This window comes from Pieris rapae, chromosome 13 (genome assembly GCF_905147795.1).
Source record: "Pieris rapae chromosome 13, ilPieRapa1.1, whole genome shotgun sequence".
NCBI lineage: Eukaryota > Metazoa > Arthropoda > Insecta > Lepidoptera > Pieridae > Pieris > Pieris rapae.
In genome coordinates, this window is record NC_059521.1 from 356,437 (window position 1) to 377,650 (window position 21,214).

A 21,214-nucleotide genomic window follows, 5' to 3' on the forward strand; every position below is an offset into this window, starting at 1 on the left:
CGTAGATTTAGGGGTTTCTCAACCCCTTAGTTAGGTGCAGAATAGGGGGAAAAAAAATTAGGTGTTTTTTTAGGGGAAATTCAAAAACATACCAAATACAGTTTTTTTTGCTATTGTATTTAACTTTCCTGATTTTAGAACTAAATTAAAGTACGAACAGATCGTAAGAATAGGATCCGTGTGCTTACCTTACTAATTGTATATTCATTAGAGCTAACAAAGAATGATGTGATTTTAATGAAATACAAATACTATAATAACAGTCACGTTCAACTTTAATTCTTTTTTACAAAAAATATTCTATATCAAGTGTCGCATTCGCTTTTAGGTTGTTTTCATGGTGATCCAGATTTAGGCCACATGTATCCTAAACATGATCAATGGGGGGGGGGTTGCTTTCTCAACTTTCTCTTTCCACTTTGCGTTCTCAACTGGTGAGCATCCTAGGGGATTTCAGGGAGAAATGAAATTAGTCTAGGGGTATGTCGCCAAGACCGTACAAGAACGTACTCCCTCCGTACCGTAGGGAGTCAGATATCGTCCTTTCTAAATCTCACTCATGTGTAAACTTCGCCCATAAACTAAAAAAATTGTATCCGGATAATAAATAAATAAAAAAAATCACTAATAAAAATATATTTTGAATTAATATAAACAAGTCGCAAGGAATAATAATAAATAATTAGTATTTTCATGTTAAAAAAAACATATGTGCAATTCACACATTGCATCCGATTTGAAATCACAACGATTCTAAAGAAGTTTCACTTCAATAACTTATTTTTGGTAAAAGGCGTATTGATTTTCTATTTAATTTTGTCAGCAGCCCAGAATTGTATTTTATGAAATGATAATTTTAAAGCGTTGCTTATCTACTACATATAAATGTGCATGTGTGTGATGAATTCATAAATCGAAATATTTGATGATACTAATCATTGATATACAAAAACCCAAGATGCACACTCAACGTCTAAAAAACGTCCTCAAAAAATGAGCACAACATTCTAAATTGTGCGCTCATTTCAAATAGTCTCGCGTCGCTCGCGTCTGGGAGCAGACGTTAAAAATGTCAAAGTGTTCTCTGAGAAATTGTAAAAATATTACGTCAAGAAGGCTAAAAATGGATGGGTATTTACGGATATATTATACGGATCGTATTTTCGGTAAGTAAAAAACTTTATTGATTAGTTTTTGTTGTTTTTATGACTAATAATAATAATAAACAAGCAATATGTGATTTTTATTTATTTATTCTAAAAACATCATTCATCATCATAGCACAAACTCTATACGGCCAACTTAAATGGCTGCTTGTTCAGTGTTAGAACAACGCATTACAGTCTTCTTTTTATTTTAGTCGCATTATAAAAATGACCCTGTTCTAATAAGTGGAGTCGATTATTTTTATTTGTGTTTTTTTATAAATAAATTTATGTACTATTGAACTTTTGTGTGTGTAGTTTTTGACAAATATATTTACGCTAATAAAGTGGTCAGGAGGTAGCCAATTTAACATTTTTTAAATAATCGTAAATATTTTGATATTGCTTACAGATTGAAATACCGGATGATGGCGGTGATACTGAAGTGTGTTCTACGAGATCAATGCTTAATTTAGAAATTGAAAAGAAATTCACTTCTCTAAGCACGGGGTCAGTTTTGGATACACCTCGAAAAGTTCGTATAAAAAGCGAACTTCACAATTGCCGCAACAGGTTAATTAGCAAGGAAAAATTCATTAAAAACTTAAGGAAAAAGAATTCGAGACTTGTTAAAAAGACTATTTCACCAAAGAATGCGTTAAATGTTTTAACGAAAAGGTTTAAATCGTTTTGAACCAAATATTTGAATAAACAATTTTAACAGTTATTATTTGTTCTTTTGATATACCCATAGGCTACCCAAAAACATATTTATGCACAAATAAAAGTATATTTATGTGTTTAAAACACAATTTAACAAACTCTTAAAATACTAAATAGTAATGTATAATGAAAAAAAAAAGTCATGTTCGACTCCACTCAATAACTTGTCCTACCGACCACGGTCGGTCGTAAAATTGTATTGGTTTAAGTACACTGCTTTGTAATAAAAACTTTAAACAATTCGCGTAAGGTTGATTTTGCAATAATATATGCTTGTAACTTATAGAAAGAGACAGAAATAGTTTTCGGGACACTTTCGCGCGTTACTTTTATTCGAGACTGTGCATCTTGCGTTTTTTGTATATCAATGATACTATTCTTATTATCTATATATATATATAATGAAAATGGTCTTCGTTTGAGGCTCAATCACGCCTAAACCACTGATCGTATCGACATGAAACTACCACCATTCGATGCGAAATTTTTCCTATTCCTGTTTGTGGCTATTCTATTCTATTCTAACGTTCTTTCATTTTTTTATTGCTGTTTTACTTTTATGAACATTTATCCCGCTAATTGCAAGCGTTTTCTCTTGATTCTTTTGTTTTCATGGATTTCAACGGAGTTTAATAAACGGATAATGTTCTTTTACATTCAGCTGAGAATCTACTTACAAACTTCCACGCATCCACCCACCAACTCTCACGCACCCCTGCACACCCACTCTCATTTTTGATAAAAATAACAATTACTTGAGAACGGCTGGACCGATTGGGTTAATTTTTTTTATTGTCTTCAGAATTGTCAGGAGAATGTTTACATGTAAGAAAATTTTAAAAAAGTCTACTAAAACGTTAAAAATTTCGATGATAATCGAAGTATTCCAATTTCTATAGTTACTCTTCACGAAATCTCGGGAACTATAGGACTTAGAAATGTGAAACTTGGTAGAAATATTACTTTCGTTATGTAGAGGTAACTAAAAACGGATTTTAAGAAATTCATCCCCCAAAGGGGATTGCGGGGGCGTTAACAATGAACAATTCCCGTTTTTAAACTATAGCTCCTATAAATTCCAAATTTGGTAGGAATCTTCTGTAAGAGATGTAGAAATAGTCTATGAACGAATTTTACGGTAGCTCACCCCACAGGGGGTTGCGGGGGTGGGGTTTAACAATGAAAATTTTTTTTAAGCCGTAGCTCCTACAGACTCCAAATTTAGCTAGAGTTGTCTATATGTGATGCAGAAATGATTTAAGAGCGGATTTTACAACAACCCACCGCCGAAAAAGATTGCGGTAGTGGGTGTTAAAATGTGAAATTTCTATTTCCAAACTGTAACCTCTATAGACTTTAAATTTGGTAGTAATCTTTTATTTGTCATGCAGAAATCATCTCAAATAGGATTTTACGAAATTCTATTTCCAATAGGGATTGCGGGGGTGGGTGTGAGTATGTTAAATTTATGTTTCAAAACTGTAACTTCTACAGACTCCAAATGATTATTTGATATTTTTACTGTTTAAATAGAAAAGGTTAAAGTCAATTGTTTTTTTTATATTAAATTAATTTCATTTGTATTTCATATAACCTTATTAATTTTATGATGTAACGTCAGTTCATAAGCGGTTGAGAAGTGAAATAAAAATGTCAGACAGAGAAAGTATTGAAAGTTTAAGTTTGTGTGCTGATTATGTGTTTGGTTCTAAAAACTGGTCTCATGAGATAAATCTTATATATAAAATTCTCGTGTCGCGGTGTTTGTGGTTAAACTCTTCCGAAACGGCTTTCCCAATTCTCATGAAATTTTGTGTGCATATTGGGTAGGTCTGAAAATCAGACAACATCTATTTTTCATCCCCCTAAATGTTAAGGGTAAACCACCCCGAAATTATTTTTTTCAATTTTAGATATACTTTTTTATTTTTTTATGATACAGCATTAGTAAATACATATTATAACCCTGAATTTTTAACCCTTTTCAACCAACCCCCTATTTTAATTTGATTTCTTTGATTCTTTATTTTTTATATTTAGATAACTAGCAAGAATTGTAATTTAAAATATATTCTCTACATTAATAAATATTAATTTATTACCCTACATAAATCATTCTTTTGAACAGTTATAGTAGATAATTATTTTTATTGACCTAAAAAAATGTTTCTTACAAATAATATACATGGCAAAACAACGTTTGCCGGGACAGCTAGTATATTATATAAGAATTTAATACACAAAGTCCATATAAACGTGACGATGAATAGCCTTTTTTGCAGTTTATATATCATATTTTTTTTACAGGCTATGGCATATTAGTATATTATTATAGTATTCTATGTAATTCTAATTACCAATGACATTGACAGTATGAATATGCTGGCCAGCGACGGTTATTTATTTGAAATTTGAATTTGTGGTGTTTGTTAATTGTGTGGCTCGCAGTGCTAGACGTTAAAATGACTTGTGCTTAAAAACATTGTTTTGAATTATTCACCTTTTTTTCAGGTTTAATATGGGTTAGTTTTATACATTTAATTATACCTGTCGAAATTACTATTTTTATATAAAAAAATTTGTTAAAAAATCTATTTCAGAGAACGGATTTGATTTAAACGCGTTGTTGACTAATCATGAACATCTCCATAAAGTCAAACCACAACAATTTACAAGTGTATCCAATGGCGTAAGTGGGGCTCTAGTCTTATTTTCTACAAAAATATAACTACATTTTTTGCATGCTTCATACATTTCACTAGGTATTTGCTCCAATGTACAATTTCCTTTATCGTTTAATGAATATTGATATTACATTAAAAATTGTATTGGTTTAAGGTTAAAAAACGTCTTGAGAACACTATAAAGCGCAGACATAGCTGTCGACTCACTATTTTTGACAAACTCCGAAATTTACCTCAAAATAGTCCAGTACCAAAATTAACTAAAGAAGAGAAACGTAAACAAAAAGCTGAAGAGAGAAGGTTGCAACTGGAGAAATGGAAACAAGAAAAAGAGAAAAAGAAAAAGCATGCTGCTGCTATTAAAAAAAGGCCATTTCTTGTAGGTGCTGTAAGGCCTGCACCTCAGTTGGAGGAGTTACCAAAAATAATGCCTAGCACATCGGGTAGAGTTACAAGATCACAAGTAAAGAAAACATCATCTATGGCACCAACCAAAACAAGAAAATCATTTGCACCTGAGAATGCATCTTTTTGCCCTCCAATAATCAAAGGAATGGAAGAAATACCTGTCCTTATTTTGCCATCTTCCCGTAAAGCAAAAATAACAATGGTTAGTTTTGAACCAGTTATATCAGAAATCAAATCAAAAAATTCATCATTTGTTAAATCAAACAAAGTCAAGGTTGTTAACAAAGAAAATAAAAAGATAGACTTATTTGAAACGGTAGAAAATAAGAAAATTTTTAAAGTTGGAGAGAAGGGTAGGAATAAGAAGAATCAAAAAGCAATAACAGTTGAGACCTCACAATCTGATGAAAGTGAGTCTGAGAAACTTAGAACCAGAATTGGCAAAAACTTAAATAACTCAAAAAAAAATAAAAGACATACTCCTGTCAAGAACTCTATAAATGAAAAACACTTTATAGATGAACCTAAATGTTCTAAAGCTAAAGAAAATAAAGAAAAGTCTGACAATCTCCTAAAAAAGCAGATATTACCTGATCATAGTATCTCTGAAGAAACAACAGAAAATATTAAACTTTCTCACAAAAACGATAATGGAAAGAGAGGTAAGCTGAGTGCTATAACGATCAGTAGTTCAGAAGAGAGTACCCCCATTGAAAAAAGAAACACAAGAAAATCTGTACAAAGAGCGAAAAATACCAAATCTATAGAATTAGATTTAATAGAAATTAAGGATGTTCCTATACCTTATATTTATTTAGATAGCACAGACTCTTCACCCAGTAAGTCATCAATAGTGACGGCCAGAAAATCAAAATCATTGCCTACTACTGATATAGGGTCAAAGACCCCTGTGAAACCTATCCCAAATAGCGAATCTAGTTCTGAGGATAGGTTGCGGTCTCCTCCAGAAATTCCATTGACCCCAGAACAGATTTCAGAGGTAGCAAACCTAAACAGTCCTTGTATCACAACTTCACGAGGGAAAGATAATGCAAGGCGGGAAATGCAAAAGAAACTTAAAGAAGGTAATATTTATTTTATATAACAATCATGTAATCAAATTCAAAAAAGTGCAACTTTTTATTATAATTCTTGTTTAACTCACTCAATATACAGTAAGAGTAAAGTAGTCGTCTGAACTTCCTTAGAATATGGAATTCTAATTTGTATTTCGAGTCACACTTATGTCTTGAGAGCTGTGAAATATGTCAAACTTCATAAAGAAACTGTAACTTATTGTGAACCCGTATATAGTTCAGCACTATTTCATCATTTCAGCTTGTGGTGCCTTTTGATATTTTAAAGTTAGAGGTCCTTCCATAAATGCCTAATGTTATTATTCAGGTCTTCTCGCTGAACATATTGAATCTATGGACACTGTCAACCATTTCCATCGTCAGTTGAATATGGAAACAAATCGGCTGACAGAGATGGCTGACCACTGGGAAAATATAATGGAACAGAATACGCTACCTGATTTTGTTCAGGTACAATTGACATATTTTTAATTCACAATATTGATTTTTTACAGTGGCTCCAGATTTGTTTATAAATTTAATTATGAGAATGTTGTTTTTGTCTACTGAAAGCTTAGGAAGCTTATGATTTTATATTGTCAAACTATATAAAACTCTTCAAAAAATCTATAAACATTGCAAAATTTGGTTAAAGGAGCAACCCGGAATTTTACATAAGTATTAAAATATTTTATTATTTATACATCCCAATTTATAATTTTAATATCAGTTTTGTAATATGTATTTGATATATTACGTCAGGAGGCAATACTCGCAGCGGTAGGACAGGCCCGACTACTGATGTCCCAGAAGTTCCAGCAGTTTGCTGGTCTCGTGGATAGCTGTGACGCTGCTGATCCGTCCCAACCGCTGGTGACTCCGGTTGATCTGCAGGGCTTTTGGGATATGGTGTATATGCAAGTGAGTGACGACAGACATACTTATATATAAAATAAGATAATCTTTGTTTGATTTGATTTATTCAGACTAATAGGAACAACACCTTTTGTATGGTAAGGTTTTCAATAATTTCCCAAAAGATTGACGAGAGTTTTGATTAATCAACTCGGTATTTCTTTTGGAAAAAAAATTATTATCTAATAAACTAGTATTCAAATTACAAACAGAAATTCAAATTACAGTTATTCATCTAGATAACATAATGTAAACGAATGAACGTCAAAAAAGAAATATACCTTAAATGCTTATAATTTTACATTTACTGCCAGTTCTCAAATCCAAGGCGTAGAACGGAAGAGAAGAACTGGCAACTCAACGCCATCGCCAAGTTTTTTCTTTTACACAGCGTTTGTAAGGAGCTGCAACCATTACACCATGTTCCATATGACATCTTGAGTAATAAAGAATAATAAAATAAATTGAAAACAACGCACGCACTTACATTCTCGTGGGAACAACAGGCTAATTTTTATTATTATAAAAATTAGACCAATTCATATGACTAATAATGTAAAATCCCTTAAAGACAAATTTGCGTGTCATTATGTGTGGCAGAATATGACAACTAACGATTGTACCACCTTACACATTTTTGTACCTTGCAAATAATTATTATATTTTTGTGCGGACACCAAGAAATCTTAGGTAACTTAACTAACTATAAATTCTTAAGAGCTCGGCAAGGGCGGTCTGATGAATTTGTCTTGTGTAACAAATTCTCTGTGTTTGACTACCTCATCAGTGTATTGGTCTAAAGTTAACAGTGGAAGCGATATTCTGAGTGGATATCTGTCAGAGAGTGCAGCTATGCCTCTGCACAGATTTGTGTCTGATAGGGTCAAGGTAGACCGAGGCACAGTAGCAACTAACATTTGTGACCGAAATCGTCGACTTCTATTTCATAGAAATCTGGCTGGGATACTTTTAATCTAAAAAATCCTCTGATTGTCTTAATTGTTAGATGAGGCATGGTTTCTGCTAGTTTTGAATGAATCGTTCCAGGTGGAAAATCTAGACGTTCGTTTCGCGAAGTTAGGGGAGATGCAGGCTCGCGGTTGGGCGCCGGATAAGAAGCCTCAAGAGAAGAGGCGAAAAGCACCTCCACCGAAAGCAGCCAAACCTGTCACAACCAGCCGCATTAAGGATATGATTGCCGGTACCACTTCTTTTTTATATAATAGCGTTATATATGTATCATTAAATAATTATGTATACCTATCATTAAAATACAATTTTGACAATTTACAATATATGTAGTAAATAAGCTTTAATTTAAATTAAATAGTTAAAGATCTGGTGAGCCTCATTTTATAGTGAAATATTGCTTAAATATTTAATAGTTTATGGAACGATCATGTTGATTACCCCAAATTCATTGTATTACACATAAATGTACTCGATTATACTGAGCCGCACTATGCTCAAAATAACATACATATATACACGTATTTTAAATGTATATTGTAAGCACTACGCGAACCTCAAACCTTGAAATTAGTTGTTGGGACCAAGACATATATATATTTATTGTGTATATGGAAAAATTTAAAATGTCTGTATTGATTGTAAATCTGAAAAAAATGTAAAATATTAATAACAAGAAAGTAATAACCATAATGGGTTAAGTTACTAGATCATCTTAAAAGTGTGATGAAATGATCCATAGAAATAACGATCGAGTGATCGACATAATTACGAGATAATTCTAATGGACATGTCTCATTACTTATTACGTTTGAACGATTGGCTTCCAGCTGCTCGTAAGGCAAAAAAGCAGCAAGAAGCTCCAGAGAGTAGCAAGACCTTCGAGGCGGGGTTCTTCAGCGTGCACTCTCCTATCCGAAGTCCGGCACCGACCACTCCGAACAAACCCACCACTCTCCTAAAAGCCGTCCTCTCCAGCGAGGCGAAGAAGGCGTCTGCTTCTAAGGTAATTTGGATTCTGGAATAATTTAGAATTTTGTTTTAAATAAATTGTGTAATTTTTAAATGGAGGATGACAAATTTATTAATTATTATTTGATGATATGTTTTATTTTATCCCAGAATGCCGCTTCTTTCGCCATGCTGCGAGCGTCAATGATTGGAAAGAACATAGAACCGGAATATGATTCCAGTAGTTTGGTAAGATTCTATTTTGAGGGCTCCTTTTATCGACCCATGTTTGTACTCATATCATTTACATTTTTAAATAGGATTTACTATGTTATTACCACAAGATTTAGCAAAACTTATTGCTTTTTTTTAGCTATTTAGATTTAATGAAGATTTGTTATTAACAGAGTTTTTCTTTTTCTTGTAGTAAAAGGAAATAAATAATCGTTCATTATTTTCAGAATTTAATACAATTCACACCCATAAACCTAAAAGCGACCCCCGGCCGCAGCATTCTCAAGTCAGGGGCCAAAAACTCCCGCAAATCCCTTAAAATGGTCCTCTTCGATAGTCCCGACACCAACCCTCTAGATTCTTCTCTGGATAAAGACATCAGCGGCATCCAAAGACTTGAAAGTGAAGACTCACCAAACTCAGAACTGGAAAACCCTCAAGAAGTGAAAAATCAAGATAAAAAAACGACCAAAGACAAAGAAGATGAAAAAGAGGATACGGAAGAGTCTACGGCAAAGGAGAACATAGACCAGTTTATGGAAAAGGAAAATGACGCGCCTACGGATGCTGAAACTAAAAAGAGCAAAAAAGGGCGGGGTCCTAGAATCGTACGGCAGGACGCCGTCGATTTCAGCCCGGTCAAGACCCGAAGCGGAAGAAAATCTGAAATTTCCAGAAAGGAAGTACTTCAAGAAGCAAACGGGAACACGCCGAGACGATCCTTAAGGAGAAGATCCATGATGGCTGATAAGTTATCCTGAAGCATCTTTGGAACATCTCCAAATCTTTCATTTCTGCTGCTGTGCTTTTTAATGTTGTTCCTTTTATTACTTATTTTGAGCAAAAATCTGGGACATTAGTTAAAATAGATTGTTAAGTCAGAATAACCATTAATAATGTTTAGTTTTTATTTGTTTTTACTAATGAATAGTGAATCTCCATATTATGCGAAAACTACTGATTATTTTTTACTAAGCTTTAAATATTAAACTATGTACGTAATTGGCATACATAAATCTTTCTCTAAAAAGCAAATCTTAGAATTTCTTTCTTGCCTTTATAATGCCGTCATCTTTCATCTCATTATTATTAATTATGAAATTTTTGATACGGACTAATATTTATTAAACAAGTATTTCTATATTTATAACACGAATAAACTCCAACCAATTAAAGTTATCTGAAATATGTTATTAATATTCTGGAAATAAATATGCCCGTATTGTATGGATGCTGGAATTATGTAATCATTGGTTTGAAATATGTAAATAAAGATTTTCTATTGTTTTTTTTATTAAGATTATTTTGCTCGAACAGCTTTTTTTATTTAAAAAGTATTGACAGATTTATGTTCGTTTTCTTTATATTCTTTTGTCATCAAGTTATGATTGTAATAGAAATTGTACTAGCTTTAAAAAAATTATTCAATTAGTGCCTAATACCTAGTATGTAGTGGATTTGTCACGTTTTAATGTTTTTAAATAAATAAAAAATTATTTAAATTTGGCTTTTGTTTATCGTCTTTTTTTTATATATAACCTTGTGCTGCTGATTAAATTGATCTTACTCTTAAATAATAGTGTTCAATTCAACTTGAGTTTTTGTAAGAATCGAAAAAAAAAGAATTTATAAAAAATCGCGTGCAATTATCGATTTTCCGTTTGTAATAGACGCTGATTAAAAAAAAAACAAGTCCGAACTTAATTTGAATTTACATTCGGGCTATATAAATTTGTATGGGAATGGCGCTCGAGCCAATTTGTATGACAGCAGATAAGACATCCTGGCTAGCACTGCTGCCCTATTTAGCTCTTTGCCAAATGGTATTGCGATTGGACATCAAGGAGGAATAATCAAGCGGCAGATATGAACTAAAACGAGAATAGATCACTTGAACTAAATTAATGTATGGGTATTTCATTATTATGTTTAATACTGAGGATTCGGTATGTTATTTTATTAAAGTGTCGTTATTGGATATTTATAGCTATAGATTTTATAAACAATAACAATATTAAGTGTAAAAATGTTAACACATAATGTTATATAAACGTAGTAAATAGGTTTTTCAGTCTTTTCTTTCATCTGTGTACATTGCATACGTTGGTTGTTTGCCAAAGAAAGGATTAAGCCTCATGCCTACCTAACCGCTCCCAAGTTTCGAATCTCTGTTAACTATTTATGATAGACTAACGCAGACGCTCGGATCTCTTTTCTTATTGGGGCAGGCATCAATTAAATAACTTTTATGTGCTAGTGATTTTTTTAATGTGCTGTGTGTAAGTGTAGAAATAAAAATCCATCAGTTCATAGCCGTATTTCGAACGAGCTACCTAAGGGTTCAGAAACGTAGGATTAACCATAACAACCAGTTGATTAAATTTCACCTTTATACATATACGAGATACTAGGTAGGTAGGTAAAGGACTACAGGGATCTTGTTAAAAAATGCGCGCGTAAATTTTGATTTATTTTACGTCGAAGTGGTACATCCACTTATAATAAATAATAAAAGCACCAATTAAGAATTGTTGTTGACTCCCGACTAAGTGTAATGACAATAATTACGATTGCGTTGTTAAACCCGAGATAACAGTAGGTCAGATTACGTAAATCTATGCAAATTTTACTTGAATCGGAGCCGAGAGCGTGTTTCACTGGAATGGGGTAAATTTGAGAAATTTTGGCAACCCTTAAATATAAAACCACACTCTTTAACAATTCTTAATAATTATTCTAGATGCAAAATAGAGTAGAGTTTTTTTTGTGGAAGTTCTTTTATTATTGAGACGTAGATGTCTTAAGGCTATAAGTAATAGATTACGTTAGGACTTAACGACCCCATTGCCCAACGTGTGACAGGGGTTATTCCACCAGTCCAATTAACCACTCCAAATCATGAGTCCGACCCCTTCCTATACGGAGCCAAGCCAAGCCTTTGATTTAGTGCTCAGGCGCAGCCAAGTGGGCAAGCGCGACCGGAGCAGTACCAGTACCTCACAGAAAACCGGCGTGGGATGCAGCAAGCTCATCTTATTGCACTCGCGTTTCGTGCGGTGTGTGAGATTCCGGTGCCCATAACATTGTTCTCGTCGCCTTGGGGCGCTTGAAAGTTTGGACTTATGTATCCTCTTGCTACACGTAGACTGCTATGACTACTGTGATTCTAAACATGCCTTTAAAAAGAGTGTGTCTTTAAGAGGGTCATGGGAATGAGGAGTAGCAACGAAGACTGTTTATTTAGTTGCAATATTGTGCCACATTGGACTAGATTTAGCCCAGGAGAATAAAGAATTTTATACCTCTAGGGCTGGAAACATACGAGCCCCCTGGTATTGTTTAGATGATCCTCCTGCCCGTTTGCTCCCAGTTAAAAAAATATTGGAATTACATAGTAGTCACTGTTTAGTTTCTCGGTACTTACTCGGATTATGTTACCTAGACGCATTATGATTTTTATTGATACTTTTTATTAATTATATTTGTTAACTGATAATAATTTTGTTAGGCAAGGTATATAAATTGAAATAAAAAAAAAACCATATGATATATGGTAGGTTATCAGTCTAACACCTCTTTTTGTTCCCAAACTGATACAATTTCTCTGGATCCTTACGGCTGACAATTTTTGATATATTTATATAAGCTTATAAATAAAGGGAAAATAATAACTTCACAGTCACATTTGCGCCGTGTTAGATATTATAAGGATCTACGAACCGTAGTGATACAGCCGCGACGCAGATTATCTGCTAGTAACGTAAACAATAACACTGCTACGATGGGGGAGATCAAGGTGACCATATTTTATTGATGAAACTTTCCAAAAGCATTTCTTTTCTTCCTATATAAACACCATCAAATCACTATTAAATCGTAGTTATTACAATTACTTGTTCGAAATGTCTTTAAATGGATATAGAAATTTTTCATATATTAGTAATTTATACATGAATATAAATTTGTTAAGTAGGTGTAAGTATAAAATGGTTCTCATTAACGTTGTGATATAACATTGTCAGGTGGAAATTAAATAAAGTCTTGAAATGAAATAAGATATTTGCTGGATTGCCGCATATTATGGTAAAAGCAAATATCGCAGCCACCCTAAACACTGCAAACAGAGTGAGTTTATTAAAAATTGGATTGAGCGTGGCACGCTCCTTTATATTATTATTTCATACGGCTCACGGGCGCCACACTGCTACGTAATATCTATTTGTTAGATGGGGGATTTATACTTACATATTGCATGAATTTTTCGATCAGGCGCTTATATTATGTGTGGATATGTTATCTCAAAATCCATTTAAATTTAGATATATATGAAACAGAGGAAAGTGAACAATTTATACAATATTTTAGTGCTCATAATAAATAATAAATAATAAAGTAATCATGAATTATTAAAAAATATGAATTTATAATAAAAAATACAAAATCACGCATCTCAGAAACTAGTTGAGTACTATTTACATATCTCTAATTCTAGTTTATAGATATTTAGTCAAGTTACCAAGAAAATAGTTTTTTGCCTCTAGAGCAAAGAACACTAAATCAGTTGTGTGTCGGATCAATTTGTAGCGCTTGGCGACCACCGCTATTGTATTTTGTCGAGAAATGTTTATTATGGCAACATTTCTTTAATAAAGAAAATAAAGTTTTGCATTATACTGGCCTAAATTATTAGACAAAAATTTACGTATAGTTTAAAAATACGTCGATTTATACATATACTAGCGGACATTATTTTTTATAATCCTTTGGAAATATATGGTATATTTTTATATATGATACTTAGGAATAACATAGCATTCCAAGTTGTATTTGACTTTATTCATTACATATATCTTTACCACTTTTCTCTTTATACCATGAATGAAGGATTTTGTGAGAAGAATAATATCAGAAGCGTCGGATGACTCGAGTAGAATAGTCTCCAACTATTAAATAATAAATAAAATAAAAAAATATTTTTATATGATACATCTTTTAATCGTACAAATTTTCTGAGGTTCTTTCTATAGTCACATCATTAGTATCTTATCTATTTCGTAATTTGTAAGACTGTTTCTTCGGGCCGCGTTGAGTAATTATTCATTATCCTAACAATTTATTTCTGTCGTGGTTCATAGAACAGAGTTCATTACCCGATGCCTGTATTAATTTAGTCTAATATATAATCGACGGGAACAATGAGACTTCATATCGGACTTTCCACGAACGGCAGAAATTTATTAAAGGAAATATTAGAAGATTATGTAGAGGAGCACAAGAAATTTAATAATATAGATTTTTCTTACAAAGTATGAAGATTATGTTTTAGTTTGAAACGTAGGGCCTTATCTTGTTTTCCATTGTAGTGATAACTCATCTATCGATTACCCTCTTCCTTTGACGAATATAATTAAGAGTGTCGTGTATGTGTACCTTTCAAGACAAGATATAAGAAGAAATAACAAGAGAGAAACACTATGAGGACATTCTTTTAATTTCTAAGTAAACTTTAGATACGGTTGTAAAGACAGCACCAATGTGAATAAAACATTTTTCGTTTGCGCTAATCTTTGAAATCCTAAACGGATTAAGCTGGCGAAATAAAGAGAAAATATATGGATAGTGTTATATACTAGTCAAACTTTTAAGACACACAAACTCGTAGGCACAGCTTGTAATAACAAATGTAGTCAGAAATTGAAAAGCGTAAAAGAGCTATTAACTGTCGAGAGTTGACTTTGATCGCATAAATACTGGAATACGCCCTCGGAGCCCGGGGCTTCGAAATGTCACTTCCTACATTCTGATAGATCCTGTGAGGGGAGATTACGACTGTCTAGAATTACATAATATTGTTTGAAGACGTGCGAAATATTATATCTTGATATATATATAATAATATTTATTTGCTATTCAAAGATGTATATTGTATGTTTATCCTGAAGGGTTTTACCTCATTTTGATGTGTGTTTGAAACAAGACCGGGGCACAAATCTAATTGTGAATTTAGTATGAAAAGATTTACATATTACTATAATATAATAAAACAGCGCAGTTGCAGCGAAGTTTTGAAGATTCTAGTATTCTCTTAAAATATATGTTATTATCATCGAGTTCTCGTGATTCTAACACTGATAATTAAACCATAAAATTCATTCATAACTTAAAATTAAAAGCTTGAGTCCTAATACTAAATATTACTGTTAGAATAAGCGAATTCATTGGTGTAGAATACGTTCGACCGCGATGCACTCAGGGCAAGACAATAGGTAATGCTGCAGGAGAGTGCTAGTGCTAATTTTGCTTCCTCATACTTATGGCGTAACTTAAATAAACCAAACTATTGCATTGTTGTGAATTGCAATTATGCTGGCTTTGTTTTGGTGTACAGTTTGAGGGATTTTATTATTATTGGGAAATTGGTGAGAGGTCACAGTTCTGATAGAGGGGCCGCCTTTGGGGCAAATGTCCTGGTAGCTATGTCCCCCTTCCTTCTGTTGGATTTATCTATCTCTTTCATTCCTCCCGACATATGTATGTTTATTTATATACAAAGTTTTATTACTTTTCAATAAAACTATCATGTTAAATTAAATCTAATCAAAATTGATTAAATAATTTAAATACATTAGTATTTTGTAATAGCGGCATACAGTATGCCGCTATTACAAAAGCAGCAACTACTGAAGACTATTTAATTAAATTCTACATCGGATACCTCAAAACGATACGAACAAAAATATTTTCTGAAAGTGCTGTTTTATTTATAATGGTATCTAGTTATTTGAATGAGAACAATGCAGACGAGCCAATTAATTTCGAAAGCCCCTTTCTTATCTCAAAAGGCTTAACACCGGGTTGATTTTACACTTCACTTTCGTTCATTTAGTATAATGGAGCTTTGTCTGCCTTAGCAAATAATTAACGACCAATATTATAAATTACCAGCCTTTGATTACTCTTCGCTAGCGTAATGTTTTTCGTGTTACTTCGTTAATTAATTCATTTCATTTCTTCACTTCACTTCATTAATTCAAAGAAAATTCATAAACCGAATTTGTTACAACCTCATGTAGGTACACTTACACACGAATTTGGTATGACTTACTTAAATATATTTAATATTATTTTCTGATATATTATTATATTTACTAAGCTAGCTATCTCTTTATCATAATTGTTATTTGTTATATACAATTTGAGTTCCGCAACTACGCGTTTTTGTCGCGCACAACTGCTTTGTGGAATCAGCTGCCCGCCGAAAGTCCTCAACGCACTCGCGAGCCCTCTGGCATTGAGAGTGTCCATGGGCGGCTGTATCACTTAACAATAGGTGAGCCTCCTGCCCGTTTGCCCTCTGTTCTATAAAAAAAAGTTAGCTGTACGTAAAAAAATAGTCTTGTTCTCGGAAGCATCTTTCAGCGTTGACGACAGACTTTTCGATTACTTTATATTGAAAACTGGAGAGCTTGTTTTGATATTTTGTGGACCGCTAAAACCAAAATAATTTTCGTTGAAGAACACAGTTTTAGTTACACGTAATCTAGAGAGCGGGAGCGGTATTCCTTCCGAGAATAGAGGAAGCCTTGCCAATTGAACTTTCGATCTAATTCCGTGGTATATTTAGATCCGATGAGTGTATACTGTAATGATCCTTGTCGTTTGCACCTGGGGATAATGTTTTAGCGGTTATTGCGCGTGTAGCTGCAAAATCAGCCATCATTAGTTTTATCTACTTATACGCGTGTGTTTGTCCATAACGGATTAAAATTGACCGTTTTTTTTAATAAGACAATTAGAATTGTTAAACTAGACAGTATGTAAATATGATCTTGCTGAAAACTGGGGAGTGGAGAGTGGAGTGTGCGGTTCTAACCAGACCTTCAGAAATCAAGAGCGCGACTAAAGGCGAAGATATTAAGGCTTCCACCGGGGATAAACAGATAAGACGCTGACCTTATGTAAAGCGATACAGGTTCAGAAGGCTCGCGAATGCAATGTCGCTACGATTGTTTTGACCAAATAGTGTAGCAAAGGGAAAATACATTGTTCATTGACGACATGACCGCTAGCTACATTTTATCTCTTCTCTTTGGGTTTGTTACAGGGGAAAAGAAGAGATTCTTCTTTTCTTCTTCTTCGAATCCAGTAACATCCAGTAGTATTTCAATTAATTGTGATTTTTTTATTTTATCCTAATTTAATTATTTTTAGTGTATAAAGGTAAAAAATAACATTTATTAGTAATTCGTCTAAATTGAAGAATAAAGCGTATTTAATATTGATATGACTTTTTTCTACCAAGCCCAATTTGTATTTTTTGTGTTATTTGTGTGAGTTCGATATGATACGGTAAAAGTTACAGCGCTGTATTTGGCAAAATTGTTTGAAGAGTGTTCTCGCTCTGTTAGACAAAGGCTTTAATTTAACTCCCGTCTTGTACGTGACTTTTGGAGGATAGTATTGTAACATTACAGTAACTCAATCATAACCATTCCATGTAATAAATTGGGTTTTTTAAGCGGTCTCGGCTCAATGCTTTGCTGGACGGCATGTGAAGGCTTTTTACACAAAAGCACGAGAAAACTAAATTACATACTATAAACAGAGCAATATGATGTCAAATTTATACTCTAGAAGGATAACGAAAAGGCCATATGCCATCGCATACTCTGAACGCCGCCCGCCTTTACAAGAAGAGAGTTGCCCGACGCAAAACTAAGTGTTATTTAAGGCAGTTTTTGCCGCACACCGACACTATTTGGTTACAGCTACCTTAGTGGCGGATTAACAAATTTTCAAGGTATAAGAATATATTATAAGCTGTGAAGTATTTGCCACCCTTTTCTCTACCATTCATGTCCTAGATTATTTTTATACCAACAATATTGTTGAAAATTCACATAAAATAATTTTTGGGATTGGGTTTGATCAACATTAATATTATCTTGACTATCTCTAAAACATTAAAAACTTACATGCAAGAATAGTTTAGATTTCTGAGGCAAAACAAATCCTAAGTTTGCCGCCCGAAAAATATGCCGCCCTAGGCACAGCCTGCTGGTAAATCCACTAGGAGAATTTCCGAGGAAATTTGATTGGGATCCTTCAAGAAAAAAGCGTGTTGATTCTTAAAAGGACGACAACGAACTCGCGACCGCTCTGGCATTTAGAATATCTATGGGCGGCATCACTTAACATCAGGTGAGCCTCCTACCCAATAGTTCTATAATAAAAATACCTACCTACTACAATAATATCTTCTTATGATACCAAAAAATTACTTAACCTTCAGTTCATACTAAAACTAAATTTTACGGCTATGTCTATTTAAATGTCAATGAAACAATATATAATCTTGTTATTTATGTTGTCCAGTTACCTGACTCACTAGTAGTTTTTAAGCTGTAGTTAAGACGTGCTACGAATTCATCACACGTGTCTAGACTCAGTATATTCAATTTAAGCCTATCAGCTACATGATTTCTATCTAAGTATATTGATATGTTTAATTTGGCAACAGTCTCTCATACAGTCTCTTGTTTAAAGGAATCTATTAACTCTTTGATATTTATTTATCTTACTATATGTAATGATACAGCTGATTCTTATACATATAATAAGACAAAACACTAAGACAACACATAAAGCCAAAACAGATTACATAGTTAAACGACATATGTATATGAAAAAGAAAACAAGCAAGTTCATTAAAGTATGGGACCCAGTTCACGTAATGCGAACTGATTGCATAGTAAAATATTATTAATTCAAATTTAATAGAAAATGTTTTTCTATGAATATTTTAACTATATATATGTTGTAGAAATGTATCTCAATTTTCAGCGTAGATTTTAGCATGATTCACATTCAGATATCGAATACAATTACAAAAAGGCGGGAGGAATAGACAACGAATGAATAATGCATTGCACGTATACAGACCATAGAGTCCACAGAGTATAGAGAAGGGAGTTATCATAATTTGAGGGTTCGGCCATTTCGCGAGCCGTGTCTTCGTGACTCGCGCAACCATTGTGCTTTTGCTTTATGACATTTGTAACATACGAGAGGGAATTGAATACTTGCTGTATGAATAGAATTTAAAGATTTAAACACTTTTATTGAATAATATAACATAGAAAGGATTTAGTTTGACCTATAGAGTTTAAAATATAAACACTGGCTTTAAAGCCCGTTAAACTTTCTGATGCTTTCCCATATAGGCACGAGGGCGTTTCTTTAGTGACTTAAGTTAGTGTTTCTAGTGCAAATGCTTTCAAAATAAATATTTACGGATACTAGTTTGCGAGATTGCGTTCCGGTGTACCTATCTGTTGTTTCAGGTCATACTTTTTATTACAATTTGAATGTTTTTTCTACAAATATAGATAGATATTACATTGAAAAGAGACGTTGTTTTTATCAATATTTATAACAGAGATTTTTATTCAAATATTGAGCTTTGTGCTATGAAATGTTTGCTTAGTAATGGAATTTGTTGCGTTGCCATGAAACAAGATTATTTGTGTTCGTAAAAACAGTACTGATCACCGAGTAAAAAAATCTTATTGAAAAAGGCCAACCTCCTGCTTTATGCCCTTTTTGGAGTTTAAGAGACAGACAAAAAACTTAAAACCAAGCGTGTGTTTCTAAAAGTACATCGTTGTAGTTAAGTACCCAAAGTAATTATTTCTGTGCATACGCTTATAAGCACTTTGCAACTTTATCAATCTAACTTGCTATCTATCTAACAGTTAGGATACTCGTTAATTATACGTAGTTACTCGAAATTATTCGACAGTCTCTAACGAGTCAGTGTTCTTCATTTAATCAATGGTAGCATAGAATTTAATGAAAAAAATTATATTACATGTAACGTATAGGTACGTAACATATATGTGAGCTACAAAATGCCCAAATGCTTAATACGTGTAGTGCTTTCGTTAACAAATATGCAAAATTAAGAGAATATGTTTATTTTATTCCTTACGTGTAAGTTAGTTATTTTCTACGATTCAATGATGCTTATTTTTAGGTGTATATAGGACACTTTTCTGTTTATTAGTTAATTTGTGTCTTTCTGATACATAATCAGAATAGGTAAATCTAAAATTGGATGCGTAATACTTTTATTTTTTCTAACATTTATTTTAACCATAATTTTTACATATTTTAGAATAGATAGCTTGTCACATATAATGTTGATAAAACGTTATATATGATGTGATGAATAATTAATAATTAATAAATATTAGACATATTTATTCAGCAAAATTCTAAATACAAAAACACAAAAAATATAAAGTTTCTTAGCCTTTCTAGGAGGTACACTATCACAACGCTTACAAGTTCTAAAGTACGCAAGCAATGCTATTGGGACTAGATAGCAGGTCATACTTGTCCGTTAATATCAGGATGGCTGTAGCCCGAGTATCGAATGAGTAGCCACTAGAGTTTACAAAGTTACGTACTGGAGCCAAACGCTGACTTGGCTAGAATTAAATTTATACAAGCCACAAGGCTCGGAAGCGCAGCCGTTTGCAATTTCCGGCCTTCACTCGCAACCCTCCAACTATTAATATTCACTTATTTTAGCACAAATTGTTCTTCACTTGTTAAATCGCCGTAGCGTTTTGCTGAAAACTTTTACAAGCGCCAGATAGTACTGAAGTTTGGTTGAATAAAACGGTTAAATAATTATATTATTTTTGTATGGCATTTTAGTATTCTATAGATATAACTAAGTTGTGGCTGGTTATAAAATAATAATGAAAAACTATAATGCATTGTTTATTTTGTTATTAGAACAGGGGCAACCAGAGGCTCACCTGATGATAAGTGAATATACCTACGTATAGGTACATGGACACTCAATTTCAGAGGGATCGCGAGTGTGTTGACGAGAATTATTACAAGTTCGTATAAATAAGGTCTGTTCTTTAAATCAATCGTTAACTCATCAGCCATTAAATTAGCTGAGTCACACGTTTTTAAAAGGTTTTAATATAAGTATACATTTTTTACTATAATATTTTTGCTTTGGAGTTTATTGCCAGTTCTTCTCTTCCGTTCTACGCCCTTGATTTGAGAACTGGCAGTAAATGTAAAA

The 21,214-nt window shown here is 33.0% G+C and overlaps 1 protein-coding gene across 1 annotated transcript; it reads left to right on the forward strand.

The window, feature by feature from the left end:
* Positions 1 to 4,255: 4,255 nt before the first annotated feature.
* Positions 4,256 to 10,620, forward strand: LOC111003485 (disks large-associated protein 5). Its single transcript, XM_022274007.2, has 9 exons — positions 4,256 to 4,390; positions 4,469 to 4,557; positions 4,707 to 6,045; positions 6,365 to 6,507; positions 6,799 to 6,957; positions 7,999 to 8,152; positions 8,751 to 8,926; positions 9,043 to 9,120; positions 9,333 to 10,620. The coding sequence occupies exons 1-9, from the start codon at positions 4,387 to 4,389 to the stop codon at positions 9,864 to 9,866; spliced, it is 2,676 nt and encodes an 891-aa protein (XP_022129699.2). The 5' UTR covers positions 4,256 to 4,386; the 3' UTR covers positions 9,867 to 10,620.
* Positions 10,621 to 21,214: the final 10,594 nt, after the last annotated feature.

Coding starts and splice junctions, on each gene's coding strand:
- LOC111003485 (XM_022274007.2), top strand. Junction 6,046..6,364: donor GCAAAAGAAACTTAAAGAAG/GTAATATTTATT, acceptor GTTATTATTCAG/GTCTTCTCGCTGAACATATT. Junction 9,121..9,332: donor AATATGATTCCAGTAGTTTG/GTAAGATTCTAT, acceptor CATTATTTTCAG/AATTTAATACAATTCACACC.